Here is a 15,576-nt window from a genome sequence, read left to right as displayed (position 1 = left end):
TAAGTGTTGTAATCAAATCCTTTTAAATTTTATTCATTCTCTAAACAAATACCTATATCCAAATGAGCCCTAATAGTTACTGGGCCGAATATGAAAATTTTCATTTAAACTTGGCCCAAACACAAATCCATTCACTCAAACTAGACCCAAATGACAATGATTTCCAACAGCCATTCACTCAAACTAGACCCAAATGACATTGATTTCTAACAGCCATGAGAGTGGCTAATCGGATATAAAATGGCAATAAAATAAGGAATGTTCTATGGGTACTATTCTTTTCTTAATCCTAATTGGTATTCTTTGATGTAATAAATTAACTTGAATTATCTTGACCGTTAAATATGTCACATAATATTTCTGAGCTTACATGATGACATTGTTGGTATACCAAAAAAAATTGGTTGTTACAATGTGTATGTCTTGTTAAGTACAAATATAAGATATGAGTGGACATCATGGAATGACACAAAATTCTAATTTACTTTTATGCCCATAACCTTCATGTGAAGTCTATTCCAACATGACATTGAATTTCAACATGATTTAACGTCTAAATTATTAGAAATGAAAGATTACATTATAATCGTTAAAGTGATATCCAATATTCAATAAAGATTACGTAATGATATTATTGTTACAGCGTGGACTTCGTGTTATAGTATAAACATAAGATATTGTGTGTCGTGATAGAATTGCTCAATCATATTATTCACTTCCCCCGCCCCCACCCAAAAATAAAAACCCTAAACCATAAAGCCCCCAAACAACCAAACAACCTTGACATGAACTTTCAATGTTTGAATTACAAAAAACGTAAAGTCAGATTATAATCAACGTAGGCTATTATACGCGGAAGTGATTGCATTACAAAACCTTAGTTGAACTTTCAAATTAATTTTAGTTAATTAGAAGGCAAAAAAAAGGTACTAGTACCATGAAAAACAAAAGAACACCGAAGATCAACCCAAACATTTATCTTATTTTAATGGACCATAAAATGGGTCATGGTACAAGCCACAATGGGAACATCACTTTAGTCACGCACGGACAGAGGACCAAGCGAAGTAGAAACAACAGCCTCTTACTTTAAAGTAAAGGTGATGATATCTACACAATCATGTTTACTTTTTTCACACTTTTCATTAAACTTTGTCCTTTTTGATTTTCTTCACTAAATTTCATCTGACGGTCAAAAATTACAATAATGTGTAAAAAGTAAAATGATGTGTGGGGATAGCACTACCCTAAAGTAATTACCCTAATTAAGGACAAATTTGAACACAAGTCTAATTTTATGAGTTATTATTGGATTTAGTCTACTTTGTTGGGTTATGTCTCTTTACTGATTATCCACATCAGTTTTTGTTATCTTTTTATTAAATTGTGATAAATGTCATCTCGTATTTATATTTTTATCTTTAAGGTAATGCTAGGATATCAACTTTTAAATCAATTTTTGTAAACTATATAACGTGATTGCTAATGATTGAATTATTATTTAAATGTTGATTAACGTGCTTATTTATATTGGTGACACTTTATATGATTCGTAAATTTGTTTAAAAAGTTAGTATATATAGTATACTCTCATCTTTTACTCAGTTTTAGGATTAAACACAACAATTAGAAATTGTTTCTCCTTCTTCCTCCTCCTAACTCGTGTCTCAATTTTTTATTCTACCATCACAAGTTAACTGACACACCCCGACCCAGAAAGTCCACTTGGACCCTGAATCGAGCTGTGCTGGCCGACACCTGGAAGGTGACGAAGCCATAAAATGTGATAGTGCATAAAAAGTGAATAAATTTGAATCTAAAAGTGTCTAAGTACCAGAGTGCGCTACGAGTGGGAGTGAACCCATTTCACGCGCGATGTCAGAGCATAAGTAAGGTACAATAATGTGGGTAAGAATCATACCCTCAAAAATATCCATCAATACTAAGATTCGCCTAAGATTCGCCACAGATTCTTGTCGATACAAACTCAGCAGCTAAAACCTGGAGGGCACCAAACAGAAGGTGTGAGTAAGCAATAAAACCAAGCTTCCCAAAGTTACTACCTCTCAAAAAGTAATGCCCCTAAATGTAAAACTCGTATTGTTTTCCATAAGACAATACAACATATATACATATATCCAAACCATACTCGGAAATGACCAAAACCACGGTTTGCCATCACATCCACCATACATTAATAAGTAGGCCAAATGAACTAAATCAATACAAAGTGATATATCAGTCAGAGTCAGCTAAAATGACATGTACAACTTATCCGTATCTCATCAATCATAGCTAGCATATAAGTCGGAATCACCTATAGTGACCTGTACGACTTATCCATATCTCGTCAATCCTGGCTAGCATATAAGTCAGAGTCACCTATAGTGACCTGTACGACTTATCCATATCTCGTCAATTCTGGCTAGCATATAAGTCGGAGTCACCTATAGTGACCTGTACGACTTATCCATATCTCGTCAATCCTGGCTAGCATATAAGTCGGAGTCACCTATAGTGACCTGTACGACTTATCCATATCTCATCAATCCTGGCTAGCCAATTGCTCAATAAGTATACCTGCACACGAGTCGGAACCATCTAAAGTGGTCTGTACGACAGGCCTGGGTGTAATACATATAAACGCTCTAGTGCTACGATCACGTGAAGGCTGTGCGAATAATCGCGGGTCACCTACGAGTCGGAACCACCTAAAGTGGTCTGTACGACAGGACTGTGCACCTACCTTGGATCTAAGGTGAGCGTAAGGTGCGGGAGGTGAACATCACGTGAAGGACTGTGCCCTGGCCACGGGCGGGAGCACTAACACCGGGGTGCAGGTTTATGAGCTTTCAATGCATCTCAATATAACATGTGCAACTCATGGCAACCAGTACGACAGTATCGAAGTTGCCTAACTCATAACTGTAGTCATACTATAACGCAATCGATTCAACTAGTACCATAAACTCACCTGAACTTACCTAGGTGTCCTGAGTTCACCTTTGCACTTGAAAGCATTCCCAATAATTATATGCAAGTAATATACATATGGATATATCATGATGCAATCTACTACTCAACCATGTTGTAGCATTTTCAATTATAAACAATATGGTATGAAGTGTACAATCAATAACGCCCTATTCCCAAACTACTTATTTTCAAGGATAATTATCCATGACAACCCAATTAACTCTAATTTAACTAACTAATTCACAAAACTAAAACTTATCTTTACTAATTTCCTTCGCATTTCTTAATTTCCCAAGCAAGGCTTTTGTCTCAAATATTTTATGGCTGCATCTAACGTCTCGTTAGACTGCCTACGTACCCTAAACAGGAATCAAGCCATTCGTAGTTCACATAGTACTTCAAGCATTCACAATAATTATACGAAGGTAATGTACCTAATCAATTTAAAAGTGTCGATAGAACTCTCAATAATATACACAATAAAAAGGAAAAGATCCACTCACCTGGAGTCCACGTTATACTTCTCTAGCACGCGCATCGAGGCGTCCTGAATGATCGGTCCCTGTGGCCAATTATCAAATCACATCTCAAAACTCTTATCTAAAGAATATGCAATTCACATAAAACACAACCTCAACGACATTCTAAAATAGGTTGAGACCTATTGACCACAAGTCAACCGTCGATCAAAGATCGACGGTAGGGTTTACAACCCTGTATAACTTGACCCGGAAGATCCGCATATCAGATTTCCAATCCGTAACTCCCAACGATCCACAATATGTTTCTAGAATAACATATTAAAATTTCATTACGATCCAACGATCAGATCTCCGCCAATTGCCTAAAACAAGTGGCCGTGAACATTTATTTTACTAACTTACAAATCCAATTCAGGAAGATCCGTAAGTCGGATTCCCGATCCGTAAATTCCTATGATCTTTAAATATTACGTATTATAATGTATCCAATTTTGGTGACGATCCAACGGTCGGATCATCGATTCACATTTTTATCAAGTAACGTATCGTAACGAATTTAGGTTCCAACTATCAACCTACGTCATTCAAATGACAAAACTGAATTCAAAACATTTGACATAGCTTAAAAATAGCATTGGCGGCCCACTGGCCACGCGCCGCCGCGGGTGGCGGTCGGCCGCCCCGAATCGCCGGAAAATCCAACTATTTCCAAAAATTCTCAAACTTCACAGAAATGAAGATCTCAGTGAGTGGAGCAACTTTCATACCTGCCACGAAGTCCAAAAATGGACGGAAGATGGTCAATTTTGCCCACGAAACTGGCGGGTGCCTAAAACTTCCCGACGTCGATTCGTCGTCTACGGTGGTCCAACGGGGTCAAGGTTGGTTGGGTTTTGCTCCTGGGATGATGGGCTACAAAGCCCAAGTGGTGGCATCGGCCATCGCTTTGCCGATTTGCCGGAAAATGGAGAAGGGTGGCCGGAGCACCATTGATTTTTGTCAACTTTCGTGGCCTCAAACCTCCACATCCCGTGGTTAATCAAGGTGGTTCTTGGGTGGGTTTTGTAGAGGGGAATGAGAGCTTCAAGATGGTGGTAGTGGCATCGAAAAAATCCACCGGAGTTGGCCGGAATCGGCCTCGGAAAATGGGCACCCGCGGTGGGTGCGGGTGGACGAAACCCACTTCCTTTTTTTTTTTTTTTTTTCCTTTTCTTTCTTCCAATTCTGATTGGGCCTTTCCCCACAAGGGGGAATTAATTTAAATAAACGTTAAACCTTGAATAACCAATTTCAAACGTCCGTAACTATACCGTTATAATCCGGACTTGCAAACAGCTTTCGCCGATACGTTCGTACCAATAAGTACTACGAGGATATGCTAAAAGAATAAGTCCCACATCTCTCGAGTCGATGGTCAACGGAAGTCAAAGTCCTTGCCTCTAGGGCAATTTTGTAAATTCACGCTTTTAAAATAAATTAAAAACGTAAAATTTGGAACGGGTTGTCACATAACTGTGTTCATTAATTTTGTTAGGGTACTATTATAGAGATTATGTGTTTAAATTATATTATAAATCATATGACGTGTTGTTGATAATTAAATTATTACTTAAATATTGAATAATGTACTTATTTCTAACTTTTCTCCACAAAGGAATGATGCCAGATAATTAGATATACATGCATGCAGTTTTGCTTGTTAAAGTATTCAATCAGTATTATTCCCCCCATCTCTTAAAATATTTATAAATCAACAGAAAAAATTGCTTTCAAATTGCTTTTCTGGGAGGCAAATCAGGCTCCAAATCTAACGAATGAACGTACTAAATAAAGACAGACAGACAGACAAAGAGAGATTTCAAAGTCAAGATTTCACAACCTAATCACTCAAAAAATGATCCCATTTAAAAGTGATTAAGGGAAAAGGTTCTTTGGGAAAGTGCAATTTGATTAGCCAGCAGAAAGAGAGGGAGCAAAAGAGGGAATATTAAGCCAGCAGATAATGCACCACTAAAACTTATTCCATCTCTTTTCCTTCTACTTTTAACTTTTGATTCAATTCATGACTTCTACGCAATGGCAAAACATCAAATATCAACATCACTAATTATATAGACATGCATGGGAATTCCTAAATATATAAAAATATATACATACACAGACATATATTTGTGATTTTTTTCTTTTTTGCTTCTTTCTTTTTTAGAGCATAATGCAGCTGCAGTAGTCAGCCAATTTTAACTTCATTTACGTGCCAATCCGGTATTGCCAAGCTGAACTCCAATAAGCTTGGATTGTTGAGGTTTTCATCATTTGATTCTATAAAACTCTTTGATTGAAAAAATTGGCTTATTATTCCCTGCAACTTAAAGTTCATTATTAACTTGCCTAAACTCTTGACATGAAATGTGATAATTAAATAGTAAAGAGGGTTCACGGTCTAAAAAAGAAAGTGTTTTTGTTATATCAATTCTTCTACTAATGGGAAAGATTTTTGGAGTAAACTGTCGAAATCCCTAACTTGTACTTAACTTCGTATCTGCCCCATGAACTTAGTAATAAAGGGGAGTTTACTCTAGATTTTTATGTAGTTTGGTGAAATATAGGGTGGAAGAGAGTCAGATGGAAGGGTAATATTGAAAGCTATAGGTGTGCAAGGTGGAATGAAGTTTTCCACTCCACTGTTAAGTTTTTCATACGAACCCGAAAATTTTCAAATTCGAATAGTTTTGAAAAATTCGAATGAAAATTGGAATGCATTTATGTCTTTTGAAGAATTTCGAATTTCCGATTTGAATTTTTCAAAATGTTATGAATTTATTGGATAAATTTTTTTTTCTGATTTTTAATAGTTATTATTATTATTATTATTATTTTTTTTTAATTTTTTTTTTTGAAATTCAAATACGATCAAATGGAGGATAGGGTGCTTGAAGTTATTTATTAAACTTATGTATTCTGTAATTACCTTTTGTATAAGTTATTGTTAGTTTTGGTCATTTTGGACACATTTTTTTCATTGTTTTTGTATAGAAAGCCATCACCCTAAAATGGTGAAGTTTTATATCCATAAAATTCCCATCCTTACTTTCAATCCTTGGAAAAACTGGGAGCAGTTGCTACAGACTTATTTTTCTTTTCTGATTTATACTACAAAATTAATTGGATAATGCTTGTGTCCCCCGATTAATGAACCCTTACTGTTCGACATCATAATTGAGATTGTTTATTCTCTTTTCCAGCATCAAAAGATCATATATGCAAAAAAAAAAAATTTAATTTGGATATCTTTTAGTTATTCATATGCAGAAAATAAATAGATGGTTCATCATGAGGATGATACTTATTACCCAAACCGTTGATTGGTTTAACGAGTATTAATGACTAAATGGTCTCTAAATTGAATAAATTTTCAGATATGATTGTTAGATTATGATAAAAAGAATGAATGGCTCCAATTATGTTGTTTAGACAGTAAAGGTTCGTTAATCGTTATACATAACCATGTACCAAATAGTAAGAACTAACAATAAATTGCATGTACGAAAAAGTTTGAGAATATTTAAAAACTTGTAAAATATATGAATTCCCATATTAAAATTCTAATTTGAAAACTGTGATCCAATCCGATTCTAAAAATCTTTGGAATAAAAATTACAAACCTTATTTCCCTTATCCGTCGTCCGAAATTAACCCATAAATGTAATGGATCCAGATTGTGGGCTTATTTTTGAATACTCACGAGTTCGATAATGAATCATTAATTATGTGTGTGACTACAGGATTGTAGGACACAATTAATTTTATGATCAACTCTAATTAATTACTAGTTTTTAATGTAAGTAGAGACATATATATGATAGCTCGATTACTAAAATCCATAGCCCTTTCAATCAAAAGAAATCTCTCTGTATCCACGTAATTTAAAAGATATGTTTCGTGCAAGACCTGGTAATTAGTAAACCCTAGCTAATTGCAGGTAATTGGTTTCCAGTAGTAATTCTATGTTGAGAAAGCATTTCTGGTCAGCATTTCTGCTCTAAGCACATTTAGATCCCTTGAACTGGCTTGCAGCCAGTGCTCCTCTACTGCAACCATGCTTGCATATATTTCCTTAAAATATAAGTGCCAGCAATTCTTTACATCTTCTGCTGGTTCCAAAATCCTAATCAGCTTCTACGATACGTACTCAAACTTGATGCAAATCACAAGTGAAGATCATACCTGCAACATTGGAAAAAAGAATAGACCAAGTAATCGGTGAGGTACACCCAGAAGTAAGATTCATGTAATAATTAATCTGAATAGAAAGGCCAAATATTATAAATCAAATCAATTCCTTTAAGTATCATGCGGGGAAACTAAAGAATTAATAAACTTCATCTCGCAAGACTTTCAGGTGAACACTCATGAATTGTATACAACAAAAGAGGATTAATCTGCTGGCCTTGATCATTACTTCATCATAATGCATGAAATGAACATCAGAGAAGAAAAATATTGATTAAAAGATAGTGATCATCATAAATATGTTGTATTCTCATTCATGATTTGTGGTTTTGGTACCCAGTTATCTATGACATGATATGGTGCAGTAAACAAGCATAACATTGGATTAGTTATATAGATTCATAAGAACTTTCTTATAATATGAAATTACTTGGATATCTTACTACATATCACAACTGTATAAATTAATGTAGTACACCTAAATCTATATCACCTTTTCATGATCAGGTTGGATAATCCATTTGACAATTTATTTTTGTTTCGAATGATAAATTTAGCATATTCTTACTCATCACCTTAAATATGTCACCACTGAGCTAACCCAGGTGACTTTTTGTCAATTATTATTCTTTTTTTTAACATGTCTTCGTGTATAAAAAAATTAAAAGTAAAGAGTAGCTAAAGGCTATCACGATTAATGTGGCATGAAGCTCAGAGAGAGTGAGTAGGTGATTTCATCATCAAGAAAGAGAGGCTATCTCTCAACAATTAAAGGCATGTTTTCATATTTTTTTTTCTAAGTAAAGAGCCTAAATTATAATTGGAAAATCAAATACAAAAAGTTGGAATGTACTATTAGCTATAAGCTATTATATTGCATTCTCTTTGATCTTATTCTTCCAGACATACGTATTTAACTTATCATGCTCTCAAGTTTCGAGATTTTAGTTTTGGTAAACATTTGCAAGAAAGAATGGTGATGCATGAACGACGCCACCGCATAGATTATTAGAAAGAAAACATAAAAAGAAAACAAAAGGAAAGCAAAGGCTGTAAAAAGAAGTACATTTTAGTTGCAGAAAAGGAAGGACGTGGATTCTGATTTCTCAAGCAAAAGCTACCCATACCCATGCAGTTATAGGAGAAGAAAGACAAAGCAATCACTCGAAAAGTACAACTTTAACCAATGATAATAACACAAAATCAATATATTAATGAAAGGTTATTGATTCATAAAGAGAGAGTTAAATATTAGTCACCTGGAGGAGTTGCCCCACAGATTGTTAAAAGGGCGGTGTTCCATATGATCGTGCTCTAAGTTTAAAGTTGCATTTGAGGCTCCTCTTTGGTTAAGTAAACCATTTGAATTTGAATTATGATGATGGTTCGTTATAGACAAAAGATCTTCATCCCCAGATCCATCTGTTACATATATCAAGCTAACCAGATGTTCATATCAATGTTCATGACACGAGAACAAAAAGTGGCCGTAGACGACATAACTTGTCGATGTTGTTTTCTCTTTTTACATTATATAGGTAATAAAATCAAGTTTAAGCTTTCTTTTATTTTTGGTCATATACATTACAAGTTATAACATGCCAAAAATCTAAAGAACAGTAAACAAAAAAAAGATACACTTTTGTTTCATGCATGCTTAGTCTGAATTATGTGTCTGAATACAATAGTATTATATATGTGGGGTTGTAGGTAGCTAGTGCAGAGGAATGGTTGTAAGAATTTCAAACTTCAAAAGGGTACGTACGTTGTCGCGAAATATTCATGGGAATAATTAGCAATAATAATTAGGGAAGTACCAGTGAAGAAAAAAATGAATTACCTGAGGAAGCTAGAGGTTTGTCAGTGTTCTTAACAGTTCTATACATCTACAAATCCAAAAAGAAGATATTTAATAAGAGAATGAGATAAATAACTGATTAATATGTAAAATCTCACTCAGTCAAAAAAGCAAAATAAAATAAAATAAAATAAACAAAACAAAATCAAAGGAGATGCTACATAATTCACTTTGTGGGATTTTTTTTGGTTTGTTTAATAACCACGAGGTTGATGTTTGGTAAGGTCAGTAAATGCTTTGTATTATTGAGAAATGATGGCTTGGCTACTTTCTTTCTTTATCTCTAAAAGTAGAACTTGTCCTGTGTATATCAGTTATCACAAGAACAGAAACAGACTCAACTATTCATTCATCCATTTATTCATGGATCAGTAATTCATCACAGTATCAGTAGCTGCATCTGCTGCGTCGTCCCTTGGCTGTCGTGCCACTTGGAAGGCCAAAGTCTTCAGTCTCCAGTCTTTCCCCAACACACAAACAAACACACACACACACAAGACACAACCCACAGAAAAAATCGTGCGTAGTGAAAGTCGACAGAAAAAAATAAGAGGGAGAGAGAGAGAGAGAGAGAGAGAGAGAGAGAGAGAGAGAGAGAGATTTAGAAAAAAAATATAGGGTTTGAATCCGAAATCCGAATGTGGTAGATATATCAAACATTTCAGAGTGCTAACTTTTTTTAATTTCTTTCAGTAAAAACATAACAAAAGAGGTCACTGGTTTAGCCTAGGGGTGAGGTGGGTAGAGTGATGGTTAAGAACTTAAGAGTAGCGTTGGTCCAGGCTTTGAAACTCTCCAATTTAATTGAAGAAATAAAAACACAACAAAAAAATCAGGTGATGAGATGAAGCTAGCTGTACCTGCAAATGGCTCTTAACATGAGCAAGTGTGAGATCCTTGACGTCCATGAGCTCCAACACTGACTTCGGAGTAGCCCCTATATATATAGACAAAAATTACCAAAGAATTCCCGAAAAAAATTATGAAAAAACTAAAAGTCTATTCAATTCAAACTAATTAAAGAAGGAAAAAAAAATTATTAATTTGAAACAAGCTAGGGTGATAAGTGTTGAGATTTTTCCGGCGGCTGGACGGGCAGCTGCCCACACTTTCCCTAATGTGCGTCCGCCCCTGAAGGTGTGTGAGAGAGAGGGACTTACTTTCATGACCACCAAGGAGCTCGACAGCATGAACAAAACGAGCATGAAGAGAAGTAGTCCATCTCATCCTCGGAGCCCTCATGTTCCTCTTGTTAATATTTTGACCTATGAGCTTCGGCGGCGTAAATTTCGATCTCATGGTGAAACCATTCGACGACAAGTCGGCGTTGTAATTTCCACCTCCTCCAACACAGTGATGCTGCTGCAGCTGCTGAGGATAATAAGGATTCAAATTATACGACGGAAAATGGTGTTGTCGTTGATGCTGCTGCTGTTGTTGTTGCACTCCTCCTACTCCTAGGCTTAGACTGTCCATCGTTATCCCGTTAAACCCTCCCAATCCCATTCCCATTCCCCTGCCACTACAATTCCGAGCAGGTGCCGCCGGTCTGAAGGAATTAGACAGATAAGGCGCCTTTTGGTACACAGGATTAGGGGAAAACGAAGGAGGAAAGGAGCAATTAGTACTACTAGTACTGTAAACGGGAATCCCTTTGATGGGTTTGAGTCTCTCAAGCATCGAAATCCCATTACTACTAGTTACACTATTACCGCTATTCTTCGCTTCGTCATTGTAACCGTCTCCACCGCCGAAATAGTTCTTCTTCCAGGCGCTTTCGGCCTCTAAGGCCGAGGGGTTCGCGAGGGAAAGCTCAGTGTCGGCGGCAGCAGCTACTGGTGAAGAACTGGTGTAGCTGGCCCTAATACAGCTGTCGCTGTGGGATTTGTTGGCTAGGGCAGCGCCGTTGGTGTAGTCCTCGTCGGTGTCTCTTCGCCATATGTCGAAGCAGCTGGTGGAGTCGTGATCGGGCGTCACTCGGTCGGTGCAAATGGAGGAGGGAGCACTGTTTGTGTTTGTGTTTGGAGGGCTTATGTGGAGTGAAAGATCAGGAATCGGATTCAAAGCTAAGCAGCTTCTACCGCCTGCAGCTGCTTCTGATGAAAGCCCTTTTTCGCGAAGCATTTTTGAAACCCTTTTATATATATTCCCAGATTCTATCTATGGCTACAAACCCAGCAGTTTTGGGTTCTTAAAACAAAGTGCAAAAAAAGCACACTACTCCTCTCCTGACAGATTTCAGAAACTAAATCACACACTCATAGTAATATACAGATGTGATTGTGAGATGTGGGTTTTTCTCTAATTTCATCCATCTTCTTGCTCCAAAAATAAAATCACTTCACATATATATATAGAGAGAATAGATATATATAATATAATTTAGTAGAGAAATAGTACTGGTGATTTTTCAGCCTAGGAGGAGTATGGAAGACAAATTAAGAAAGTAAAGCCTTTCAAAAGAAAATTGGAAAAGGGAGAGAGAAAGAAAGAAATTGCGAGTGTGCTGTAAAGAAAGTAAGAAAGGCTGAATGAAAAAAAAAGCAAGACTTTTCTCTTGCTCAAGAAACAGACATCCTCATCAGGAGAGAGAGAGAGAGAGAGAGAGAGAGAGGTTTGGTATTTTGCTAAATATGTAATAATTGGTAGTAGTAAAAAAAATAAGTAGGAGAATGGGGAAGGGATATTGGGAAGGAGAAAGAAGATGTGGGTCTGAGTTTGTAATGCCTCGAGAGTATATATAGGAAAATGACGCTCCAACAAAGCCTGTCTCTCTCACTCTGCTTTAGTCAATATATAAACTCAGCACGCAAAATGCAGCAAAGTTTTTTGCACATTTTTTTTAAATTTGTTTCTATAATTCTTTGGTATTTTTATCTTCCCCGGAGACGACGGGATAAAAGTTTAGAGGACAGGGTGTAAGAGAGAGAGAGAGAGAGAGAGAGTGAGCGACAAACAATCTAGAATTCCTATTCCCCCACCCTCTTCTCTATAAACCCTCCCTTCCTAGTTCCTGTAGTCCCTTAACTCTCGCATCTCTCTCGACATTCATAAATTGACACACAGTGTACGTGTACTACACATCTATATGCTTTGTTTTTCTTAATGCCATCTAAGTGATCAGTTTTAGTATAAATATCTCAATTAGTTTCCTTTCACCTTATGGTTAGTTATCTTAATTTCCTTCTACCTTTTTCTGGTGCAATGGCAAATGTCTTTGGCTCTCAATATCTTATCCTAAACCCTATCGTGATCAGTTTTGTGTGTAAATTCTCTTTCCTCTGACCTCGTTATTGTTTAGACTAGCTAGTAAGGAGCAGTGTACTCGTCGAAAAGAGTTGAGGTTTTACCAGTAAACTAATTTGCAATACGACCAATTTTTTATAGACGCATAAAAAGTTTGGTAAATTTCCAATGTAAGACATCTCTTCATCCTCACACCCACACCCTTAGATCCAGGTTCAAATCCTTATCGTTTTACATTTAAGTAGTTTAATTCGAATATCATTTTGTAAAAAAAAATATATATATATATATATATATATGTCACATCCTGCCCTGGGCTCCACCACTCCTTATCGTTTTAAATTTAAGTAGTTTAATTCGAATATCATTTTGTAAAAAATAAAAAAATAAAAAATAAAAATATATATATATCGTTGAGGTTTTACCAGTAAACTAATTTGCAATACGACCATTTTTTTATAGACGCATAAAAAGTTTGGTAAATTTCCAATGTAAGACATCTCTTCATCCTCACACCCACACCCTTAGATCCAAGTTCAAATCCTTATCGTTTTACATTTAAGTAGTTTAATTCGAATATCATTTTGTAAAAAAAAAAATATATATATATATATATATCGCTTGTGTCACATCCCGTCCTGGGCTCCACCACTCCTTATCGTTTTACATTTAAGTAGTTTAATTCGAATATCATTTTGTAAAAAATAATATTATATATATCGCTTGTGTCACATCGCACCCCGGGCTCTACCACATCCCAGGCTCGACTCCGTTGTTGTAGGATACTGTCCGCTTTGGGCCCCGACCACGCCCTCACGGTTTTGTTTCTGAGAACTCACACGAGAACTTCCCAGTGGGCCACCCATCCAAGGATTGCTCTCGTGCGAACTCGCACCCCAGGCTCTACCACATCCCAGGCTCGACTCCGTTGTTGTAGGATACTGTCCGCTTTGGGCCCCGACCACGCCCTCACGGTTTTGTTTCTGAGAACTCACACGAGAACTTCCCAGTGGGCCACCCATCCAAGGATTGCTCTCGTGCGAACTCGCCTAACTTCGGAGTTCCAATGAACTCCGAAGCCAGTGAGCTCCCAAAAGGCCTCGTGCTATATGAAGGTGGGCATGTACATATAAGGCATAGAGGATCCTCTCCCCTGGGCGATGTGGGATCTAACAATCCACCCTCCCTTAGGAGCCCAACATCCTCGTCGACACACTTCCAGCCAAGGATTGGCTCTGATACCAAATTGTCACATCCCGTTCCGGGCTCGACTCCGCCATAGCACGATATTGTCCGCTTTGAGCCCCGACCACACCCCACGGTTTTGTTTCTGGGAACTCACACGAGAACTTCCCAGTGGATCACCCATCCTGGGATTGCTCTCACGCGAACTTGCTTAACTTCGGAGTTCCAATGAACTCTGAAGCCAGTGAGCTCCCAAAAGGTCTCGTGCTATATGGAGGTGGACATATACATATAAGGCATAGAGGATCCTCTCTCCTAGGCGATGTGGGATCTAACAGCTTGTGCATATAAAACAAAAGAACTACATATGTATTTGTGCAAACAAATATTTTTCCATGTCTAGACCTTTGAAGTGAAGATGCCAAATACGATGTGTTTACACGCATCTTATCTTAATTAGAGTTCCAAAATCATTCAGTTGGTAGGTTCGTTACTACAACATATGTAGAAAGCTAAATGATGATTAGGCCCCAAATTGAGATCATTACACAAAATCCATCGTTTTAAGGTTATATAAAAAGACAGAAGCTCTTTCGATTGTTTCTCCTTTCGTGGAAGAAGAATTGCATCCAACCAAAAGAAAGCTGCAAAACAGCATAAAACAAGCCCAAAGAGAGCTGCAGAAAGTAACGGAACATGCACAAATTCTGTGGTGTATGGTATATATCCTATCATCATGTGTACATTTATCCACGATCTGACCCTTTCTCAATAATTCCCTTTCATTTCATTTATCACTTTAAAACGTGTTGTGATTTTTGTTAGGCCATCATGTGACACGTGTCAATGAGATATCACAAGAATTGAAGTTCCAATAATGCTATACAGGGGTCATTGTTGTACCATGGGAGAAGTTTTTTTTTATACAAGTATCTGCATCACTTGTCACGTGATTTATTTATTTATTTATATGTTATAGTACATTAATAGATGATAGAGTCGATATATTTTAAATTTAAACATATACTATAAAAAAAAAAGCAAATACATATTTTATATTAAGAACGAAATTATAACATCAGTATGATATTCTGAATTTAGAGAAAATCTTGATAATCTTGATCTCATAGCGTATATTGGCAAATGAATGATGGAACAGGGTGGGCGTTGTAATAGTCAAGAAATATTGATTAACTAGGTGGACCCTTTGACCGTAAAATTTTTATTTCGCGGACCCTCTAAAGTGTTGTTTGTTTGCATTCATATGGTTGTTATCGTAAACCCTAATTCCACATATTAGATTTCTTATATTCCTTTTCATCCTCCAAAATATTCCCTTCTAATCCTCCAACAACCCTGTCTAGTGTCTAGCATTTTGCGTGTGATATGTCATTCCCACATGACCTTCAAGCCTTCACCACAACCTCCCCTCATTGACTCGTACAAATCTTAATCAATTCCAAAAACCTAGCTAGGCCAAATCAACTTATTAAACATTAAAAAAAAAAGTAATCAAATCAATTCTCCCTACTAATTCATTTTTCTTTTGAGTAATGCTAGGGAGACCAAATTTTTTAAGCCAATTTGAAAACTAAATAA

The 15,576-nt window shown here is 36.5% G+C and overlaps 1 protein-coding gene across 4 annotated transcripts; it reads right to left on the bottom strand.

The window, feature by feature from the left end:
* Positions 1–7,326: 7,326 nt before the first annotated feature.
* LOC103946891 (transcription repressor KAN1) lies at positions 7,327–12,348 on the bottom strand. Of its 4 annotated transcripts, XM_009357709.3 has the most exons (5): positions 10,707–12,322; positions 10,407–10,483; positions 9,529–9,574; positions 8,948–9,110; positions 7,327–7,682 (listed from the first exon to the last, which is right to left on the bottom strand). In XM_009357709.3, the coding sequence occupies exons 1-5, from the start codon at positions 11,668–11,670 to the stop codon at positions 7,664–7,666; spliced, it is 1,269 nt and encodes a 422-aa protein (XP_009355984.1). In that variant the 5' UTR covers positions 11,671–12,322; the 3' UTR covers positions 7,327–7,663. The 4 variants fall into 4 exon arrangements, with proteins under 4 accessions (XP_009355984.1, XP_048445746.1, XP_048445748.1 ...); XM_048589789.1 differs by lacking the exon at positions 8,948–9,110 and having other exon boundaries at positions 10,707–12,348; XM_048589790.1 differs by lacking the exon at positions 7,327–7,682 and having other exon boundaries at positions 8,971–9,127; positions 10,707–12,348.
* Between the last annotated feature and the right edge of the window lie 3,228 nt (positions 12,349–15,576).

This window comes from the organism of the source record quoted next, unplaced genomic scaffold (assembly GCF_019419815.1).
Source record: "Pyrus x bretschneideri cultivar Hongxiangsu unplaced genomic scaffold, Pyrus_bretschneideri_v1 Contig3, whole genome shotgun sequence".
Lineage (NCBI taxonomy): Eukaryota > Viridiplantae > Streptophyta > Magnoliopsida > Rosales > Rosaceae > Pyrus > Pyrus x bretschneideri.
This window is presented reverse-complemented; position numbering and strand designations above follow the sequence as displayed.